This window comes from Schistocerca serialis, chromosome 7 (genome assembly GCF_023864345.2).
Source record: "Schistocerca serialis cubense isolate TAMUIC-IGC-003099 chromosome 7, iqSchSeri2.2, whole genome shotgun sequence".
NCBI lineage: Eukaryota > Metazoa > Arthropoda > Insecta > Orthoptera > Acrididae > Schistocerca > Schistocerca serialis.
In genome coordinates, this window is record NC_064644.1 from 565,139,830 (window position 1) to 565,161,989 (window position 22,160).

At 45.7% G+C, this 22,160-nt stretch overlaps 1 protein-coding gene across 1 annotated transcript in view; it reads left to right on the plus strand.

Moving 5' to 3' along the window:
* Positions 1 to 22,160, plus strand: part of LOC126413251 (filaggrin-like) — a 60,297-nt gene that overhangs the window by 9,088 nt on the left and 29,049 nt on the right. The window contains exon 3 of the mRNA XM_050083152.1: positions 15,168 to 16,036. Within this exon, the coding sequence (XP_049939109.1) occupies positions 15,168 to 16,036 (869 nt within the window). The remainder of the gene's footprint in view (positions 1 to 15,167; positions 16,037 to 22,160) is intronic.

Sequence of the window (22,160 nt, forward strand, 5' to 3'; positions counted from 1 at the left end):
AGACTTTCCAATGTCGTATGCATAAGCTGCTTGCGGAGAAAATGAGACCCAAATAGTATACTAGTGGTTTTTCTGAGTACAAAACAGCCCTCAGCTGGTCTTCATTTGTTTTGAATTGCAGTATTAAGAGAAACTGTTTTCCCTGAACAAATGGCCAGATTTGTGAGTGTTTGGGCTCCTAATCCTTGTGCTTATATCGGCAAACTTCATTTTATGCAGTCATTCAGTGTCTTTTATGTTTATTATGTAAATTGAAGGAGAGGGGAGAAAGGGAGGGAAAGGAATATTGACATGTGATGCATCAGGACACTGCGCGACATCAATGGTGATGAGTGAATATGAGTGCTCGTCTGGGATTCCAAATTGGGACCGATAGCGCCACCCCCACACAATGTTTATCTCAGCTATCTCGACACGCCTCTTCCTACCTTGTGCCACCTGCCTAAAGTCCCTGTTCATTTCCTCCATGCTCACTACTTTCTGATTCCTGAAGGAGATCGGACACTGATTCGCCTAAATGGGCAATAGATCCACCACATACAGTTTTGAGTGTGTGGTGTGTGTTCTTTTGAACAAGTCTGAAAGAATGGACACTGTGTATTTGTGTAATTTAATATTAGTCAGTGTGCCACGTACCGAGCCTAGAGTGATGCTGTCTGCCCACTCTTACATTAGTTCCATTCCTATTGTGACTTTTGCAAATATTATGATCGTTTCTGTTGGTATAGAACTCCATCTACAGAGAGGCATACATTAATGGCATATGCTTCAGCATAATCGATGTGGTCTGCACAATTGAGGGTGTTAGCAAGGAATGATCCCACGTACGTAATGGTTTGTGTCCTGTTTTGTGTTCATTCCACTTTCTAATGTAGCACAAATATTTCAATTTCAGTGCAAGAGAGACAAAAAAACATGTCCTGAATCCAGAGGCGCAAATTTTCGTGAGGTATGGTATGGTATGCTCAAGTTTTAATTATATAAATCTCTTCTTGTCCACCTAGTACTCATACTTGATGCTGTGCTAGTCTTCAAATGTACTTGTAGTGTGTCAACTGCCAAACAGAAATTTCTGTTGATAAATTGTCTCAAATTATTATCAGCAACTTTTATGTCTTTACAGTGCTCTCCGCGAGACAGATCCACATCCTGTGGACCTTTATCCCACGTCAAACTTGAATCCATGGGCACTGGTGTTCCACAGGTAGAGTATAATAGTGTTCAATGCATCAGTGATAGTTGCTCGTCAGACAGTACCCCTATTCTTTCAGTAAAATAACTGAACCAGAAAATGGCATGTCAAGTTAGGTACTGATCATTCAGACATTGAGACTCAGGATAAGGTGTAAATGTGAAAGACCATTTTAACAAGCAACCCATATTTCAAAAGTGGGACACGAGATACAAAATGAGACAGTTGTGACAGGCTAATCAGTGACTGTCAGCTGTAATTATACTGTCACTGTCTCCTTACTCAGCATAAAACAGTGGGAATACAGTCACATGCCAAACATTTTTGAGACTCAGTTTTTTAAACGGAGCGTAATGGCCTATTTTGCACTCTGAGACTAACATTTACCCGCTGGTTCAGTTACTTTGCCTACCACAGCGGCATGTCACTCGTGGAAAGGACTTTATGGGTCAGTGAAATTCCGGTAGTTTACTTATGTAAAACCAACACTAAAATAATTTTACACCTCAGACCCCAATTTAGGTGTACAAAAAAATTTCATGTGCTTCATTACTACAAAACGTGATTCCCAGAACCCTTCCGATGATAACAGAACTTACAACATATTTCTTCGTGCTAAGTCACTTTATGAACTACGTTTTCGCCTCACACCACATTTTACGTGCCGAAGTTTGGTAATTTATACCTCTGTATCTCGGGAACGGATAATGATATCCAGAAAGTTTTCTAGGGCAAATTTTAGGAATATCGTAAAAATTGCAGCCATTTACTGGGCACAGCCGTCTTCGAATCCACGGCTTGGGACCTGTTCGCTGTTGATGGCAAAGTAATTGTGAAAAACACTTTCCTGTTCTTTCATCAGTAACCGCCCTTGGATTTATGCCAACGCATCAGTCGTTCATTGGTATTCCATTAACCATGGGTTTATCACGGGTATTTACTTAAATTTCATTTTTACGTTCATGGTTTACGGGGAGCGTTACGTAAGTAATGTAACATTTTTCTTGGCCGATTTCTGTTAAAAATGCGGAATTTGTTATTGGGCATCACGGAATATCCCTACTGCAGCCCCTTATGTTTCATCAGGTTCCGATTGGTAGCGGCGCTATGCGTTACCTTGAAGAGAACGTCAGTAACAGAGCCGTATTCCTGGCAGAGCACAGTCACTGAGTTTCTGCAGCTGCCTACGAATATCGACGATTCTAGAGTTTTCCGCCAAAAGAATGTCTAGAGAGACCTAACAGTGAACAAAAGCACACTTAGCCGTTGTGCGAGACGTCTCATCATTGCAACAACGTCTCGCAAACTTGTCCGATCTCCCACGTCCCGCACGGCTGCACGTTCCCTCCGAAAATTTAAGACGACTTCATCGTGTTCGTCGCCACAAAAGAACAATCGTCTCTATGACAACGCAAGGCCGTAAAGGGCTGTGCACCCAACGGAAGCTGCCTTATTTCCGTTGGATTGTTCTTCCTCACTCACCCCCGGATCTCGCACCTTCCCCCACTTCCATTTCTGGCGCAACGAAGGATGCACTCCGCGGCAAGCAGTACGCGGATGATTGAGATGTTACTGATGCAGGAAGACGTTCGCTCAGGTGCCTACCAATAGAATGCTACCATACAGACATACAGGCCTCGCAGTAAAGTGGCTTAACGCAGTCACATTGGACGGAGATTACTCTGAAAATCAGGGTTTTGTAGGCAAAGGAGTGCGAAATAATATACTATATCAAAAGCATAAATGAAATCCACCTGCTCTCAGGAAAAAAATAGGTTGAATTACTTGTTGAACGGCACTAACGGGTACGAGCGGTGTAACTTTGAACCTGTGTGCCTGGGAATTTTGACGGTTGTTAGAAAACAGCATCATTGGAATGTACCGTAAAAATTACACCGATTTGCTGGGCGTAGCCGCCTTGGAGTTCTTGTCTTGTTGTGGTACACAAAAACCATGTTCTTGGGGATTTTGTCGGCAACGGACAAAGTGAGCCAGGATTAGCTCGAATCTATCTTGTAATCTGGAAGATAAAATGCTTCGGACTGGATAGACTATTTCTCGCTCACCGCGTTAGGGAAGCAAGGTGGTCGGGAGAAACTTAACCGCCTGCAGCGACTTCACCAGAGTATACGACCTTCCAGCGTTGTTCTCTTTAGTCAGATCACGAGTGGATCGACACGACGATGCACACAAGTCCGGTGATCGCTCAGTGTGAGAAAATCCGTTGGCTGTCGAGTTCTGCGAAGGAAATTTTCTACTGAAGACGCTCACGAGAGTTTGAATCGATTCCTTTGCTCGTGTATCTGCGCTGCCCAACGGGAGGAACTGCATCATTGCCACTACTTCTGGTGAGGACTTCTGTTTCAACTCATACGCTGTTGTGGACGGTAATTCGTGCTCGCATTATCGTGACATCACTACTCACGTTAGCGTTGGCTCATCTGCTTTGTTCGTCTGAGCCTTTCGCGGTATTGGTTCATTTCAAGAAAAGTTAATGTGTTTTTATCCACAAACTCATTTGTTTGGCAACGGGTATCAATCCTTTGAAACGTCTGCTCGCTGTATCCGCTGGAAATGGAAATGCCGTGTGGCTAGAGCCTCCCGTCGGGTAGACCGTTCGCCTAGTGCAAGTCTTTAGAGTTGACACTACTTTGGTGACTTGCGTGTCGATGGGGATGGAATAATGATGATACGGACGACGTAACACCCAGTCCATGACTGAGAAAATCAACGACCCAGTAGGGAATTGAACCCGGACCGCTAGGTATGACATTCCATCGCGCTGACCACTCAGCTACCAGGGGCGGACACTGAATCCGCTATATGTGTATGATTGGAATTTTGGTGCGTTGTACCAAGAACTGTTAATATAATTCTATATCATTGTCAAGCTGCTATTCTCTGTAACATAGACATGGCGATTGATGCGTTATCGGCAAGGAGCATCTTGCAATCAATTCCATAGAGGCTAATTCTGCCTTCAATTATTTGGTTTCCTTTTAAGAATTACTGAAAAAAATTTAACGTAAATCGAAAGGTGTCTTTTTAAATTTTATGGCATGAGCGCTGCTTTGAAATTTCCTACCTAACAGTTGCTGTAACAAAATTTCACTTAAAATTAAATCCACACATTGTGCCCGGCCATCCTGAACTTTTAGTGAGCAATTTACTTGCACTAAATTGCGAATCTGAGGCACGCGGCGCAGCAGCGCTAATCTCTGGCGCAGCAGCGCTAATCTCTGGCGCAGCAGCGCTAATCTCTGGCGCAGCAGCGCTAATCTCTGGCGCAGCAGCGCTAATTTGAGGTATGTTTCCTCTCTAGAGCTTCTTTACTAGCAGGGCGTTTAAAATATGCGTAACTTTGTTTTTGAAGTTTAACATTATTTTAAAATTAAACATTACTAAAGTGCCAAATCTCTCTGTAATATGCCTCTGGGTTGAAATAAATGTTTTGTAAACATTAAGGATTTTATGATGGGTAACCAGACCTTACCACTTCAAAGCAAGCTTGAGCTTTTTTTTTGCTTTACTTGCCCTAAAGAATCAAAGTAAAGTGCTTATAAAGATTTCTGAAAACGAGGAGATGGCACTTCTACGTAAGTACGTAGATAATATACTGGTAAATTTCGGCCATCATCACCTGGTGCTGACTTCGAAAAAAATGATGAAAAAGAATTTTTTCTTATTTTATGAGAAACTGTCCGTGAACTGAATGATGCCTCAATACGCCTCTTAAGACGCGCCGAAGACCGCAACTAATGCAAAAAGCTGAAGGAAGCGTGTAATGTTCAAATTTTGACTCTTGACTGTAGGATAGTGACAGTAAGACGATCGTTCGTTCTACTGGGTATTCAGTTGTCCCCAGGTCAAGGGCTACCCGAAACATTTTACCTTAAGTCTCTACCACCACTGGAACCAGAGATATGAGCCCCGGAAAAATCTCACTTTCATTCGCAGCCATTTGGAACACAGTGGTTAGTGCGCGCTATCGCATGCGAAACGATTATTTGACACGTGTATCACATTAGGCGCCGTTGGGCTCCAAATGTCATACATCCAACTGTAGACAGTTTCCCAGCATGCGTCGTAGTGGTTGTGGTGCAAGGGCCAGTACAGGGACGTACTCTACATGTACGAGATCGCTCTTTAGCTATGTGCAGGCACCTGAAATTGCGTTGTGGTGAATACAAAACGAGATGGTTGTTTAAATCCAGTTACAGATTGTATCCTTTCAGCGTAATTACTACAGTCCCAGTGAAATGGTTGAGTGTTACATGGCTAATGGCTTGAAGTGGTAAGGAAAGAACAGTTACCGATTCAACTAAAAAAATTGAAAATGCGTCACAATCTACTCGTTAGGAAGTATAATCGTACGTTAAAATTTTAACACAGGAACAACAAACCGGTATTACAATTTATGTTTATCAGGACACAGCATAACTGACAGAACGCAAATATCCGTAACTTTATTCATTCAGAATTTGAGACACAGCCCTTAGCGACTTTCAAACTTTGTAACTTAAGAAACCTTTTATCATTGACACCCTCCACAAAATTATGCAGGTAAGAAAGTTTATTGCTTACTACGCTTTACTGTTATTCAATGTCACTGGAATTCTGAAACAGCAGCCTGATGTTCTCACTTGCATGCGTTCACTAGTCATCGAGGTCACTTCTGCACGTATGCTGCTCTCTGGTATTGTCTCTGTAGTAATGGAAGCAACGTGGGATTACACGTTTCCAATATTTCCCATTACTTCTTTTTGCGATGACACCAAGTGCAGCAACAACTGGATGGTTTAAAAGTGTGTTTCCTTATGCAGAAAGCTTTTTCTAACTCACCTACTTCACTTTTGATGCAGAGAAAAACCTGCAACTGTGGGTCACATTTTCCGAAGCCAGGTTTCTTGTGAGACTGTATGATCGTACAAACTTATCTACACCTCCAGTACAGCCTGTTCTGCCCTCACATCTGGCCTTATGTCTGAGAAGTTTTAGGTGTTCGAGTGTAAAATCTTTTACATAGGCTACAAGCCTAATCACTGGCTTTGAGGACCAGTTTTCGTCTCTCAGATTGGCTCCTTTAGTAAGGCAGGTTTCACCAAATCTGAAGATACTCCCCTCCCCCAGAAAAGGTAACATAATGGAAAAGAAAGACACCCTCGGGCCTCGCAACCTAATACCGTCGGGGTCGAAATAATCAAGAGTTGGCCAAGAGAGGCCGACAGGAAGAAGGACAGTAGCCTGAACAGTAAGTGGGAGTAATGATAGACTTAGCTGAAGAGCTTACTAGCAGTCAGACACATGATGGTCCTTTCCCATCTTACCAAAGACAACATAACATAAATACAAGCAACATTGCTGTTTTGGCCTTCAGATTTTGCCTACATAGAAATTTTGTCTGGCTAAAATTATTACTTCCCAAATTTGACAGTCTATCAGTCAATAAAAAAAAATTAATTCAACAAATGTAATATTAGAACATATACACATAACAGATTTCTTAGATGTTATAAACAAATTACAATGTCAGCTAGAATATTTTTACAGAATCAAAGCTACATGCAGGTTACACCTCAGCGAAATACAGGAAGTACGTTCATTATCGTTTCTTTCTTACAGAATAACTAAAAATAGAAGAAAATTTTAACCAGTCCTTTTTAAATCAATATGAATACCCCGTGCACAACACAAATTCTGTTTTCATTAACAACTTTGAAAAAACAAATGAATAACAGTGCAAGTTATAAAAAAGTAAACATGACTAATTGTACAGCAACTGTTCCATATGCATCATGACGAAAGTTCAGAGTAAGTATGAAAACACACAGAAATACGAAGGCATTAAAGAGGTCATTGGAAAATTGAAGTGAGGTAACAGTTCCTTCCTCAGCCAGGAAAGGGTGATAAGCTGGGACAGGTTAAAAAGAAAGGGACAGTGACTCATACCTCAAGATGAGGGGAACATCTTTAGTGACGAGGGTACATGAAGATCGAAGCCCAGATAGAGGTACTTCTGTGTGTTTACTGGCAATAGCAAATATTTGCTATTCCTACAAATGCAATAAATAGTAAGTCCCAGTGCCATGTCTTACAGTCTGAAATTACCGTCTATAAAGATAAATGATGGTGCAGTTTTTAATACTTATTTATTACGACCCATTTCTTTCACTGTTCCTCCTCACGGTACTGAATACGCAACAGAAAGAATCGCAATGTAACATCAAAAAATACAAGTGCCAGTGAAAGTGGATAGTCAAATTTAAATACTTACGAATAGCTTACAATTATATCACGTCACATTTCATCATATAAATTACTCTATCATACTCAAAAGCTATGTTCACTCTTTTATACATTTTTAGTACTAAAGCAGCTTGGCTTCATTAATGACAAGCATTACATTTAATATCACGTAGAATGATATGATTTAAGAAATCAACAAGGAAACAGGCCTATCATCATACAAATAATTAATAATTGTTCGTATTACCACCGAACTATTTTTACCTAATATGTCTTAGGTTAGTATAGAAGTATGACAATTTTTCAGTCAGCATTTTTCTTGTTTATACTGAAGAGCCAAAGAACCTTTTACACCTGCCCAATATTGTGACAATTCTGCTAGCTCGAATGGGCGCTACACAACACGACGTGGCGTACATTCGACTAATGCCCGAAGTAGTTTTGAAGGGAACTGACACCATGAATCCTGCAGAGCTTTCCATAAATCCGTAAGAGTACGAATGGGTGGAGATCTCTTCTGAACAGCACAATGCAAGGCATCCCAATTATGCTCAGTAATTTTCATGTCTGCGGAGTTCGGTTGCAGCGGAAGTGTATCTCAAGAGTTTTCCTGGAGCCACGCTGTAGTAATTCTGGATGTCCGGAATGTTGCATTGTCCTGCTGGAATTGCCCAGGTCCTTCTGAATGCACAATGGACATGAATGAATGCAGGTGATCACACAGAAAACTTACGTTCGTGTCACCTATAGAGAGTCGTGTGTAGACGTATCAGAGGTCCCACATCATACCAACTGCACAGTCCCACACCATTACAGAGCCTCCACCAGCTTTAACAGTCTCCTGCTGACACGCAGTGTCCATGGATTCATGAGGTTTCATCCATACACTTACACGTCCATCTCCTCAGTACAATCTGAAACGAGGCAACATGTTTCCAGCCATCAACAGTTCAATGTCTGTGTTGATGGGTGCCAGGCGAGGCGTTAAGCTGTGTTGTGCAGTCGTCTAGGGTACACGACCTTGCGTGCGAACCATTCACCAAAATACTATCCATATGTGCTTTAGCAGCCGAAGGCAGACCCTTTTTGATCCTGCATCACTTTGCAGGAAGGTTATACTTTTGTCACATTGAACGATTCTCTTCAGTCGACTTTGGTCCCGTTCGTGCAGGACCTTTTTCTGGTCGCAGCGATTGCTGATATTCACGGTACTCTCGTGAAATGGTCACACTGGAAAATCCACACTTCATTCCTACCTCGGAGATGCTGTGTCGCAACGCTGGTGAGCCGACTGTGACACCACTTTCAGACTCGCTTAAACCTTGAGAACTTGCCATTGTAGCAGCAGTAACCGATCTGACAACTGCGCCAGACGGTTCTTGTATTATATAGGCGTTGCCGGTCGCAGCACCGTATTCTGCCCGTATATATATTTGTTTATCAATACGCATGCACGTATAAGTTTCTTTGGCGCTTCAGTATATAAGCACTGTCCATACATAGGCAAAACTTCGCATGAACCTGAAGTTAAGCGAAAGGCACAAGCCTACAATGTCCTAAGCAATTCAGCTTGCATACCCACCTAAGTCCAATACAATGAAATCATGTTGAGGAACAAAGACGTCTCAGTACAATATTTTTGGAGTAGATAGCATTATGACGAGATTACAACAGATTAGTCAATACTTTTGTCAAATAACTAACCATCCAGAAGTTAATGTACCATCATATTTAATTGCATTAAAAGTACAGGAGGTGCTTCCGAATGTAATTATACAAACATCTGATTACTGGTCTACTAAATACAAGATGTTTGAAGTGGATATTAACAGGCAACCAGTACTGAATACTGAGAGTGCGTTTGATTGTTTCGCGACCAGAATGATTAGCTATAATGGAAACTATTCACAATTAAAGTAAAGTAGTGTGAACAAAACTAAATTTACAGCATATATTTGTTATGTAAGCACTCACAGTGGAAAATGGGGAGGGGATTGAAAGGAACTCAATCATATATTCTAGTGCACTTATACCAATTTCGTCTTACCTCAGTTATTAATAGAAAACTTAATATGGCGAAAGGAAAGGAGTCATACCATAACATTTCAATCACATAAGAATAAAAAAACAAAGCATATCCAGGATACAATGAAAACTATGGATTATGAAAGGCTAAAAATGCGCCATGGTACATACCTGCATTTATGTTAGATCCTGTTGGTTTTCCTTTTTTTTGTGGTTTTAGGGCGCACAACTTCAACGGTCATTAGCGCCCAGGCTACGTTAGGAATGCACCACGAGGCACAAGTTTAAAACAGCAACGAAACGGAAAACACGATAAAAGACAGACTGACAGGCATAGCATTAAAAAAAAAAAACAGCATAATCAAATGTCCTTAGAGAGGTTTGTCAAGTTGATAAAACGAAGAACGCGAGCAGCTGCTCGTGGGTCATCCGCTAAAATGGCATCTAGAGTACATGGCAGGCCAAGATCAAGACACAGTGCGTTAAAATCCGGACAGGACGTTAAAATGTGGTGGACCGTCAGCAATTGCCCACATGGGCAGAACGGCGCCGGCGCAGCCGTCAGCAGATGGCGATGGCTGAACCGGCAGTGTCCAATTCGTAACCGGGCCAAAACTACCTCCTCCCGCCGAGAAGGGCGTGAGGAGGACTTCCAAGCCGCGGGAAGAGGTTTCAAGGCCCAAAGCTTGTTGTCTGTAAGTGTAGCCCAATCGGCATGCCACAGCGATAAAATGCGCCAACAAATGACCCTGCTACAATCTGACGAAGGGACAACAAGAAGCTGTCCGAGGCTGGAGGACCGCAGCCTTGGCCGCGGCATCTGCAGCTTCGTTCCCAGGGATACCGACATGGCCAGGAACCCACATAAAGCTAACCGGAGAACCGACGTCCACCAGCTGCTGAAGAGAGCGTTGGATCCGGTGCACGAAAGGGTGAACCGGGTACGGATCACTGAGACTCTGGATGGCGCTCAGGAAATCGGAGCAGATGACATAAGCAGAATGTCGGTGGCGGCAGATGTAAAGAACAGCCTCGTAGAGGGCAAAAAGCTCAGCTGTGAAGACCGAACAATGGCCATGGAGCCGGTATTTGAAACTATGTGCCCCGACAATAAAAGAACACCCGACCCCATCATTGGTCTTAGAGCCATCTGTATAAATGAAGGCCATATTAATGAACGTCGAACGAAGTTCGACAAAACGGGAGTGGTAGACTGAACCGGGGGTAACCTATGGGAGCGAGCAGAGGTCAAGGTGGACGCGAACCTGAGCCTGGAGCCAAGGTGGCGTCTGGCTCTCGCCCACTCGAAAGGTTGCAGGGAGTGAAAAATTAAGGTGTTGAAGGAGGCGACGAAAGCGAACTCCAGGGGGTAGCAGGGCAGAGACATACAACCCGTATTGACGTTCGAGAGAGTCGTCAAAAAAGGAACGATAAGACGGGTGGTTGGGCATTGCCAGTAGCCGACAGGCATACCGACAAAGCAGTATATCGCGCCGGTAGGTGAGTGGCAATTCACCAGCGTCAGCATGAAGACTCTCGACGGGACTAGTATAAAACGCTCCCATCGCATGTCGTAAGCCCGATGTTGTATGGAGTTGAGGCGGCGTAAGATGGATGGCCGTGCAGAGGAGTATACGAAGCTCCCATAATCCAGCTTGGAGCGGACGATCGACCGATATAGGCGAAGTAGGACGGTTCGATCCGCTCCCCACGACATACCACTGAGAACACGGAGGACATTTAAAGAACGGATACAACGGGCAGCCAAATATGACATGTGGAGACCAGCTAAGTTTCCTGTCAAATGTTAGACCTAAAAATTTTGTCTCCACGAATGGGAGAGCAACGGGACCGAGTCGTAAGGACGGTGGGAGAAACTCTTTGTAGCGCGAGAAGTTAATACAGGACGTCTTCTCGGCAGAAAAACGGAAGCCATTGGCGACACTCCAGGAGTACAGACGGTCAAGAGAACGCTGAAGACAGCGCTCCAGGAAACACGTACGCTGTGCACTGCAATATATGGTAAAATCGTCCACGAAAAAGGAGCCTGATACATCAGCTGGGAGGCAATCCATTATTGGATTGATCGTTATGGCGAAGAGAGCGACGCTCAAAACTGAGCCCTGTGGCACCCAATTCTCCTGGCGAAAGGTGTCTGACAGGACAGATCCCACACGTACCCTGAACTGTCGATCCATTAAAAAGGAATGAATAAAAAGAGGGAGGCGACCACGAAGGCCCAATGTATCCATGGTGCGGAGAATGCCCGCCCTCCAACAGGTGTCGTAAGCCTTCTCCAAATCAAATTACACAGCCGCGGTCGGGCGCTTTCGCAAGAAGTTATTCATAACGAAGGTCGACAAAGTAACCAGATGGTCAACAGCAGAGCGGCGCCTACGAAATCCACAGTGTACATTGGTTTGGCTGCTCGAGTCTCGACGCCTACTTATCAAACAGGAGTTAACCATTCGCACCATCACTTTACAGAGACAGCTGGTAAGCGCGATGGGTCGATAACTGGAAGGCAAGTGATTGTCCTTCCCCGGCTTAGGGATCGGGACAACAATAGACTCGCGCCAGCATGCGGGAAGATGTCCCTCAATCCAGATGCGATTATAAGTACGAAGAAGGAAACCTTTACCCGCAGGAGAAAGGTTCTTCAGCATCTGAATATGAATAGAATCAGGACCTGGAGCGGAGGACCGTGATCGGCCAAGTGCGTTTTCGAGTTCCCGCATGGTGAATGGGGCATTATAACTTTCATGATTCGAGGAGCGGAAGTTAGGTGGCCTAGCCTCCTCTGCCTGTTTGCGGGGGAGGAAGGCAGGGTGGTAATGAGCGGAGCTCGAAACCTCTGCGAAAAAGCGGCCGAAGGCATTGGAGACAGCCTCAGGGGCCACAAGGACGTCATTCGCGACCGTCAAGGCAGAAACTGGTGAGTGGACCTTAGTGCCAGATAGCCGGCACAGGCTACCGCAGACAACAGAAGGAGTAAAACTGTTGAAGGTGCTTGTGAAAGCAGCCCAGCTGGCTTTCTTGCTTTCTTTAATAATACGACGACATTGTTCACGTAATCGTTTATAATTGATACAATTCGACACTGTAGGGTGGCGTTTAAAGGTGCGTAAAGCACGTCGACGACCACGTAAAGCGTCTATACATGCTGCGGTCCACCAGGGGACCGGTACGCGACGTGGAGAAGAAGTAGGGATGGAATATTCAGCAGCAGTGAGAATAACTTCCGTGAGGTGTGCGAACTGACGATCGCAGCTTGTGAAGGTTTGATCCTGAAAGTTCGCCCTGGAAGAGAAGAGCCCCCAGTCTGCTTTGGAGATGTTCCAACTAGATGAGCACGGAGAGGGGGTATGCTGCAGGAGATGGATAACACACGGGAAGTGGTCTCTCGAATATGTATCAGAAAGTGCATACCACTCAAACTGGCGTGCAAGTTGGAGAGTACATATAGAGAGGTCTAAATGGGAATAGGTGTGAGATGTGTCCGAAAGAAAAGTAGGGGCGCCAGTATTGAGGCAGACAAGATTGAGCTGGTTGAAAAGGTCTGCTAACAGGGAGCCCCTCGGTCAGGATGCTGGAGAGCCCCAAAGGGGATGGTGGGCATTGAAGTCTCCAGTGAACAAAAATGGTGCAGGTAGCTGAGCAATAAGTTGCATCATGTCTGCCCTGGTAACGGCGGACGACGATGGAGTGTAAACGGTACAAATGGAAAATGTAAAAGTGGGGAGAGTAATGCGGATGGCAGCTGCCTGCAGGCCGGTGTGCAATGTGATGGGATCGTAGTAAATATCATCCCGGACCAGCAACATAACCCCTCCATGAGCCGGGATACCTACCACAGGGAGTAGGTCAAAACGCACAGAGGTTTAGTGTGCCAAGGCAATTTGATCGCATGGGCGTAGCTTCGTTTCCTTGAGGGCTACGACGAGCGGACGGTGCAAGCGGAGCAGCAACTTCTAGTCCTCTCGGTTGGAGCGAATGCTGCGAATATTCCAGTGAATGAGTGCCATCGTAAGAAGAAAAGGAAGATGAAAGAAGGGGTCACCTCGAAGGCCGCTGAGGGCCTGGCTTCGAGCGAGCACTGCCGCCGCTATCAGTAGGCGGACAGTCATCGTCCATTGGGTCTATAGGTTCATCGGCCATCTTGGGAGGATGGCCGGGAGGGGGAGCTTCCTCCGCCGGTGAACGGCCAGATATTCGGCTAGGTACGTAGGAAGTCTGCACGGGACGGTTCCTTCTTGAAGGCCCGTGCATCTGACTTCTGGGTCTTCGTCTTAGCAGAAGCTGATGAAGGGGATGGTGTCTGTGGGGTGATGGGAGGAAAAGGAGACGTCGACCGCGTGATCTTAGCACTGGCCGAACGGACAACCGTTGTGCTGAAGGTCAGATCGCATGTCTGGGTTGCCACCTCCCTGGTAGTCCGAGGAGAGGCGAGGACAGTACTGTATTTCCCCGCTAGGAGCAGCGTGGGCTTCCTACTAGCCAATAGCTTGTGAGCAGCCGAGGTGGACACTTTCTCTTTGACCCGAATTTCTTGGATACAGCGTTCTTCCATATAGACGGGACAGTCGCGGGAGGATGCGGCATGGTCACCCTGACAGTTCACACAACGAGGAGACGGAGGTGGACAGTCACCCTCATGGGCATCCCTGCTACAAGTGACACATTTAGCCGCATTGGAACAAGACTGGAGGGTGTGATTAAAACGCTGACACTGGTAGCAGCGCGTAGGTGTCGGGACATAGGGGCGAACAGAAATAACCTCGTAGCCCGCCTTGATGCGCGATGGCAGCTTAACACTGTCAAAGGGCAAGAAAAGTGTACGGGTCGGTACAAGGTCATTGTTGACCTTTTTCATGACCCTACGGACAGCCGTCACGCCCTGCTCAGCGAGGAAAGATTGAATCTCCTCGTCAGTCAATCCGTCGAGGAATCTAGTATAGACCACACCACAAGACGAATTCAAAGTTCGGTGAGCCTCCACCCGGACAGGGAACGTGTACAGCAGTGTGGCCCGAAGCAGTTTTTGTGCCTGAAAGGCGCTCTCAATTTTTAGTAACAAGGTACCATTACGCAACCTCGTACAAGACTTAACAGTACCGGCTATGGCATCTACACCCTTGTGGATAACGAAAGGGTTGACAGAGGAAAAATCCTTTCCGTCCTCAGATCGAGAAATGACGAGGAACTGTGGGGTAGGCGGTAGTACTTTTGTCACTGGTGGCTGGTCATGTTTCCGTTTGTGGGCAGAAGTCGAGAGAGAAGAGGAGAAATCCATTGCGGAGGAATCCCCCATGATTGCCAGCGTCTCCGATGGCGCGCTCCTTCCTTATGGGGACCCTCTCAGAGGGCACTCCCACCTTAGGTGAATGTTTACACCTCAGGTCACACCTCCTGAGAAACAGACGGAGGGACCAATCGGCATGGTCAGAAGGTATCAGCTCAGGCAATCACCCCTCCCTAGGCCTGGCCTTTACCAGTGGGTACGTGCGTGCCTTACTTATCTACCCAGGGCGGGGAATTACGCGTTACCCCATCACCGGCTACGCGTGCGAACGCGTGGGTCGGCCTTCAGGCGCGCACAGGGAGGAAGGAAGAAGAAGAAGAAAAAGAAGAGAGACAGAGGACAGACTGTCTCGAACGCCGAGGCGGAGACCAGAGAAGCCAAGGACAAGGAGGCGAGGAGGAGGAGGCGAGGAGGAGGAGGCGAGGAGGAGGAGTCGAGGAGGAGGAGTCGAGGAGGAGGAGTCGAGGAGGAGGAGTCGAGGAGGAGGAGTCGAGGAGGAGGAGTCGAGGAGGAGGAGTCAAGGAGGAGGAGTCAAGGAGAAGGAGTCAAGGAGAAGGAGTCAAGGAGAAGGAGTCAAGGAGAAGGAGTCAAGGAGAAGGAGTCAAGGAGAAGGAGGCAAGGAGAAGGAGGCAAGGAGAAGGAGGCAAGGAGAAGGAGGCAAGGAGAAGGAGGCAAGGAGAAGGAGGCAAGGAGAAGGAGGCAAGGAGAAGGAGGCAAGGAGAAGGAGGCAAGGAGAAGGAGGCAAGGAGAAGGAGGCAAGGAGAAGGAGGCAAGGAGAAGGAGGCAAGGAGAAGGAGGCAAGGAGAAGGAGGCAAGGAGAAGGAGGCAAGGAGAAGGAGGCAAGGAGAAGGAGGCAAGGAGAAGGAGGCAAGGAGAAGGAGGCAAGGAGAAGGAGGCAAGGAGAAGGAGGCAAGGAGAAGGAGGCAAGGAGAAGGAGGCAAGGAGAAGGAGGCAAGGAGAAGGAGGCAAGGAGAAGGAGGCAAGGAGAAGAAGGCAAGGAGAAGAAGGCAAGGAGAAGAAGGCAAGGAGAAGAAGGCAAGGAGAAGAAGGCAAGGAGAAGAAGGCAAGGAGAAGAAGGCAAGGAGAAGAAGGCAAGGAGAAGAAGGCAAGGAGAAGAAGGCAAGGAGAAGAAGGCAAGGAGAAGAAGGCAAGGAGAAGAAGGCAAGGAGAAGAAGGCAAGGAGAAGAAGGCAAGGAGAAGAAGGCAAGGAGAAGAAGGCAAGGAGAAGAAGGCAAGGAGAAGAAGGCAAGGAGAAGAAGGCAAGGGAAAGAGTAAGGAAGACAGTGAGATGGAGAAGAACAAAGAAAGGAACCAACCAAAGAAGGAAGAAACGAGAAGTGAAAAAGCAAAAAGACCACAAATCTCCGGACGCAGGCGCTAACTACCCCCTTGAGGGGGATGGACTCCTTTTAGTCGCCTCTTACGACAGGCAGGAAGACCTCGGGCCTATTCTAACCCCCGGACCCGCAGGGGGGAGATCCTGTTGGTAACTTCAGCTGCACATGACTAAATTAAAGGAACTATAGTAGCAGAGTGTGTGCTAAAATCTCACACTATGCATATGAGAGCTGCATCACCAACTTAATGGAGCCCAAGCGTAAGTTTAAAATATTGGGAAACCAGGCCAAAAGTAAACCATGGAAAGTAACTTCAGTGAGCAGAAGCAATAACAGTAATTAGAAACTAACGATTAAATCTGATTCCTTCAAGAATCGAACTCAAGTTTACAACTGCTCCATATCTTTAATTGCTTTACAAATCAGTTTGTGCGGTATTGGACGTTAAGCGAATAAGCGAGAAACAAATTTAGAAATGGTTTGAAATTACGTTTAAAGTTCGTTGGAAGTCGCCAAGTACTCTCGTTATGAAACAATGCATGAACAGAGTCCGTGTAATTCATGAATTCTGAGTTATGCTGCCTTATGAAATGTACCGTTTGTGACTGTTATATTGATCTGTGATAAATCTTTGACTTAAGGTTATAGCCATAATAAATATATGACAGCAATTTAATTATTGACTGAACGTAGGATGTTGATGCAACAATGAAATTCAAGTTTGTTGCCCCTGGAAGCCGTCTGATAAACCTGCCGCAGGTACAGTAATATCAATGCAATAGTGTTAGGGAAAAAAATACCTTCCGTCATGTGTCCATCTTATCTGAATTACGCTTAAGTGCTGCCTATTGCTGCTAATAATTTACACTGAAAATTTGTCATGGCTGCACATGACAGCAATATTTTAACGACATCATTGTTCAAAACATTTTCCGGAAAGTATAACTTGTTTTTAGTTCCTCTTCTGCCGTCCTAAGGAAGATAAAATTCATGGTGTTTAGATGAAGTCATAAAAAGCCAGAGCAGTTGGCTGGTTGGTATAAAAGAGGGGGAAAGGGACCAAACTAAGAATCATCGGTCCCTTGTTCCTAACAAATCAATGCCACACGTGTGGGAATAAAACTGACGAGACGTAACACAAAACGGAAAGAAAGGGAAGACCACAAGAACGAAGGGAAGGCAACGAACAATAAAAGGAACAAAAGAGGCCAGATCGCCAGAGTAGTACTCCTACACTCAGTAACTAACAGATGAAAGGATTGTAGTATCAAGTTCCTGGACAACAGCGTATCAATTGGGAAATGGGGGAGGTCCGAGAAGCGGTATCTGCCGCCCCCCTCCCAGCCCCCCCCCCCCCCCCCCCCAAATTATTTAATTTTGAATTTCATTTGATCTAGAGGAAGAGCTAGTGAATGAATTACACTGGCATGAAGAAATATGGAATTAGTACTTTTGTTGGCAGCTCTTTCTGCTTTTGACTGAAGCAGCTTTTCACACCTACTACATTCTATCCCCTCCCTTCGTCCCATTTTTTCCCCAAAAGGGGGACAGCCTCTGTATGCATATCTAACAAATTCTGTATAGCACTTTCGAACAGCAGTTGACGGTGATCGGACCCGTAGGCGAATAGCAGGGTTGCCAGTGCACTGAATTTGGGGGAGGAGCGCCAGACTTCAGGCAGAAATCGTGACTGGAAGAACATTTTTTTTTTAAATTCTTTTTATATGATTGCGCAGGTGCAGAGGATACCTGTTAACAACGTACTGTTCGAAGGCCGACCTGGCTCACAGTTACGACACTGTCCGCTACGCTATACGAACAATCCAACATTTAAGAAAATAAACACAACGTGTGAACCTAGATGTGAGGAGAGGCAGTATTCTGACGCTCGCCCTCCTCCGTCCCTTCACGACCACCCTGCATTGAAGCCGTAGCTACACCGCTATGCATTGTTGCTCTGTATTGAGAACAGGAGAAAAATCACAAGTTTCACCTTCGTTACCAGAGGTAAGGACACACGCATTTAATTTGCAGTTTCGAGGTGATGTGAGTGAACGTTTGTGGTGCAAGGTATGCAATTCTTCTATATCATTTATTTGTCGTATCTCCTAGCTCAATATTGGTAGTTGTCGGCAGTTCATTGAAGAACGTTAATGTAATTACCTTCTCACACTTCTCAGTGAGACTTTTGTGGAAAAGGGGGGGAGGGGGGGGGAGTTATGGCGTACCTTTGAAGTACATATTTCGAAATAAGAAATGACAGTTATTTCAGGTACACTGGAAATGCTTTGAGTTAAAGGGGCAAGAAAACTCCATGCAAAAGCGATAAAACCATGCCTGGGTCTACACAGTGTAACATCATAGATTAAGGGTCGACCTGCGACAAATCTCACTACTTGCGCACGGGCCGCTGGACGACCCCGCGAGCGCTGAAAGTGCATTGCGATCGCAGGCGAGGTGCCGCCACGAGCGCAACCGTATGTAAGTGCCGACGGAGTTCGGCCAGCTCATTCCTCCCTCCCCCTCTCTCCCCGGCCCTTGGCACCTCTGCTCTCCGTCTCCCACTCCCCCCACCACACAACGTGTGAACCTAGATGTGAGGAGAGGCAGTATTCTGACGCTCGCCCTTCTCCGTCTCTTCACGAGCACCCTGTATTGACGCCGTAGCTCTGTACAGAGAGCAGGAGAAAAATCACTGGCTTCACTAGAAATTTCACCTTCGTTACCAGAGGTAAGGACACACGCAATTCATTTGCAGTTTCGAGGTGATACGAGTGAACGTTTGTGGTGAAAGGTACGTGATTCTTCTATGTTATTTATTTGTCATATCTCCTAGCTCAATATTGATAGTTGTCAGCAGTTCAGCGAAGAACGATAATGTAATTATCTTCTCACACGTCTCAGTGAGACTTTTGGGAAAAGAATGGGTTAGGAGCTATGGCATACCTGTAAGTACATATTTCGAAAAAAAATAAATGAAGGCAGTTATTTCAGGTACTGTGGAAATGCTTCGAGTTAAAGGGGGCTCCAAATCTCAATGCAAAAGCGACAAGAAAATGCCTGGGTCTACACAGGAATTCTTGGAACTCGTTTGACTATCCCTATCAGTGGGAAACATGCCAGCTCCAAGGATTCAGGAAGGAAAAAGCGAATAAATGCTCCAGAAATAATAACGGTCGGTGAATAAGCATTCCCTATCACTACAACAAAGCAAGTAGAGATTCAATCAAAGAAGGTGTCGATAATCACTACGTAATAATTAAATTTAGAAGAATAGTTCCACCTTAGTTATCGACATGGTGTATGTACGTAACTTGCGCTTTCTATATGAGTTTAAGTTGCAAGGAAACTAATATTTGGACCCTTGCTTTTGAGCTAGGTGTAGTATTGCAAAAAATCCCTCCATAACCCATTGCAGCTTGTCCCGAAATTAGGCGTTATGACAGGTTACTCATATCATCCCCCTATTCCACAGCAAGAGAAACTACGCTGATGTTGCAGGATCAGAAAATTGAGATTTATGTAGCAAGTTGTTATGAAGTTTATGATATGCAATTCATTCATGTTTCAGCTGGAAAATTTTAATTAATTTCACTAGTTACAAATATACATTGTTATCTCATAGGAATACATAATACACTCATGATTTGACAGACGCTACTTTGTTTCTCAGATTCAGTCCTGCGACAGTAGTTAACCAATGCCCCTGCCACCTGTCGCCGTTGGATAAGCAGCAGCCAGCAACAAGTTGCACTCTAGCTCACTTGTTTTATAGTTTAATTCTTAATTTCTTTGCGTGATTTTAAGTATTTGCATAGCTTAATTCACAAATTTCTGGAGTATTATAGTATTTGTGAGTTGTAGCATCGCGTTTTACTACCCATACAGTGTAAATTCGCGTAGTTGTCAATCATCTGTTTTCAACGGATTGTGAGATGAAAGAGGCAAAAAAGTTGTTAGGGGTAGACAGGGACTGAGCCTTTTGTGTACGGATTCAGGGGGAATTGTCCACCGTCCGTAAACAGCTGGTAGCTGCGTTGGCCGTGGCCGACAGGCTCCAGGCTGTTGCCCTGGGGCGCGGTGACACCAGACAGGAGCGCTTTGGCGCCTCTGGAACCTGTAGCTTCGCCTGGGATCTCTGATGCCACTGCGCCCTCGGATTCCGACGTCCCTGCTGGTCGACACTTGCCTGACGGTGATTGGCGAACGGTGGTAGGGTCGCGAATCCCTGGGCGGAAGGCGAAAGTTCGTGCTGGCCTTAAGGCTGTACAGTTACGGGTCCGTAACAGTTTTGAGGTACTGACCACTGCTTAAAGTACTTCTGGGCCAGCAAGGGCGGCCTCGCCTGTTGCGGCAGTGGCCGGTCTTCCTGAGAGGTTCGGACAAGCGCAGAGGACGGGATTGCTGGTAATCGGGAGCTTCAATTTTAGGTGGGTGATTGAGCCCCTTAGGGATATGGCAGATAAGGACCGGAAGAAAGCCAATGTGCACTCCGTGCGCATACCGGGGGAAGTCATCCAAGGTGTGGAAAGGGTCCTTCCAGATGCCATGAAGGGTACAGGGTGCAGCCAACTGCAGGTGGTGGCTCATGTCGGCACTAATGAGTTGTGTCCCTATGGATCGGAAGACATTCTATCTGGTTTCCGGCGGCTATTTAAGTTGGTAAAAAATGCCAGTCTTGCTAGGGAGATGAAGGCAGAGCTCAAGCATCGTCGACAGGAGCGATTGCGGACCTTTGGTACAGAGCCGAGTGGAGGATCTGAATCAGATGGTTCTGCGACCGTGCAGGCTGCAGATTCCTGACTTGCGCCATAGGGTGGGGTACCGCTACATATGTCAGGTGTCCACTACACACACACACACACACACACACACACACACACACACACACACACAGGAGGCGGCTAAACGCGTGACAGCTGCTGTAGGCGTCGACTGGGCGGTGTTTTAGGTTAGTCGCGGGAAAGATCAAAAAGGGCTCCTGTCTCAAAGGGTACAGGGCAGAGAAGCGACGAGAATCGACCATGCAACAGTCGGTATTGTAGTTGTAAATTGTCATAGCTGTGCCGGAACAGTACCAGAGCTCCAAGCGCTGATAGGAAGCACTGAATCTGAAATGGTTGTAGGAACAGAAAGGTGGCTAAGGAGGGAGATAAAGTCTGCCGGAATTTTTACAGAGGCTCAAACCGTGTTCAGAATGGATAGATTAGCCGGCCGGAGTGGCCGAGGGGTTCTAAGCGCTAGTCTGGAACCGCGGGACCGCTACGGTCGCAGGTTCGAATCCTCCCTCTGGCATGGATGTGTGCGCTGTCCTTAGGTTAGTTAGGTTTAAGTAGTTCTAAGTTCTAGGGGACTGATGACCTCTGAAGGTAAGTCCCACAGTGCTCAGAGCCATTTGAACCAAGCGAAATGATAGACCAAATAACGTAGGTGTAGGTGTGTGTGTGTGTGTGTGTGTGTGTGTGTGTGTGTGTGTGTGTGTGTGTGTGTGTGTGTGTGTGTGTGTGGTGTCGGTATTTATCTTTTAGTTAAGTTGAGATAGTTCCTTCGATTTGCTATGGGTAGAGGTTATACTCAACAGCCGCCCAAAAATAGTAATTGGCTCCTTCTACCGACCCCCCCCCCCCTACTGAAATATCAGTGAACGGTTCAAAGAAAACTTTAATCTCATTACAAATAAGTATCCCACTCACAGTTACCATTCATACAGTTATAATTGGTGGGGACTTCAATCTACATTCGATTTGTTAGCAAAAATACATATTCAAAACCGTTGGTAGACAGAAAACAGCTTCCGAAACTGTACTAAATGCTTTCTCTGATAATTAGTTAGAACAATTACTTCATTAGCCCACACGAATTGTAATTATTTGCGAAAACATACTTGACCTATTAGCCACAAATATCCTTATTTAATAAAGTGTGTCATGACGTTTACAGGGATTAGTGAACACAAGGTCATTGTAGCGAGGCTCAAAACCGTATCAACCAAAACCACTGAAAATAAACACAAAATGTATCTTTTTGAAATAAATATGAAAATTCTGCTTGATGCCTT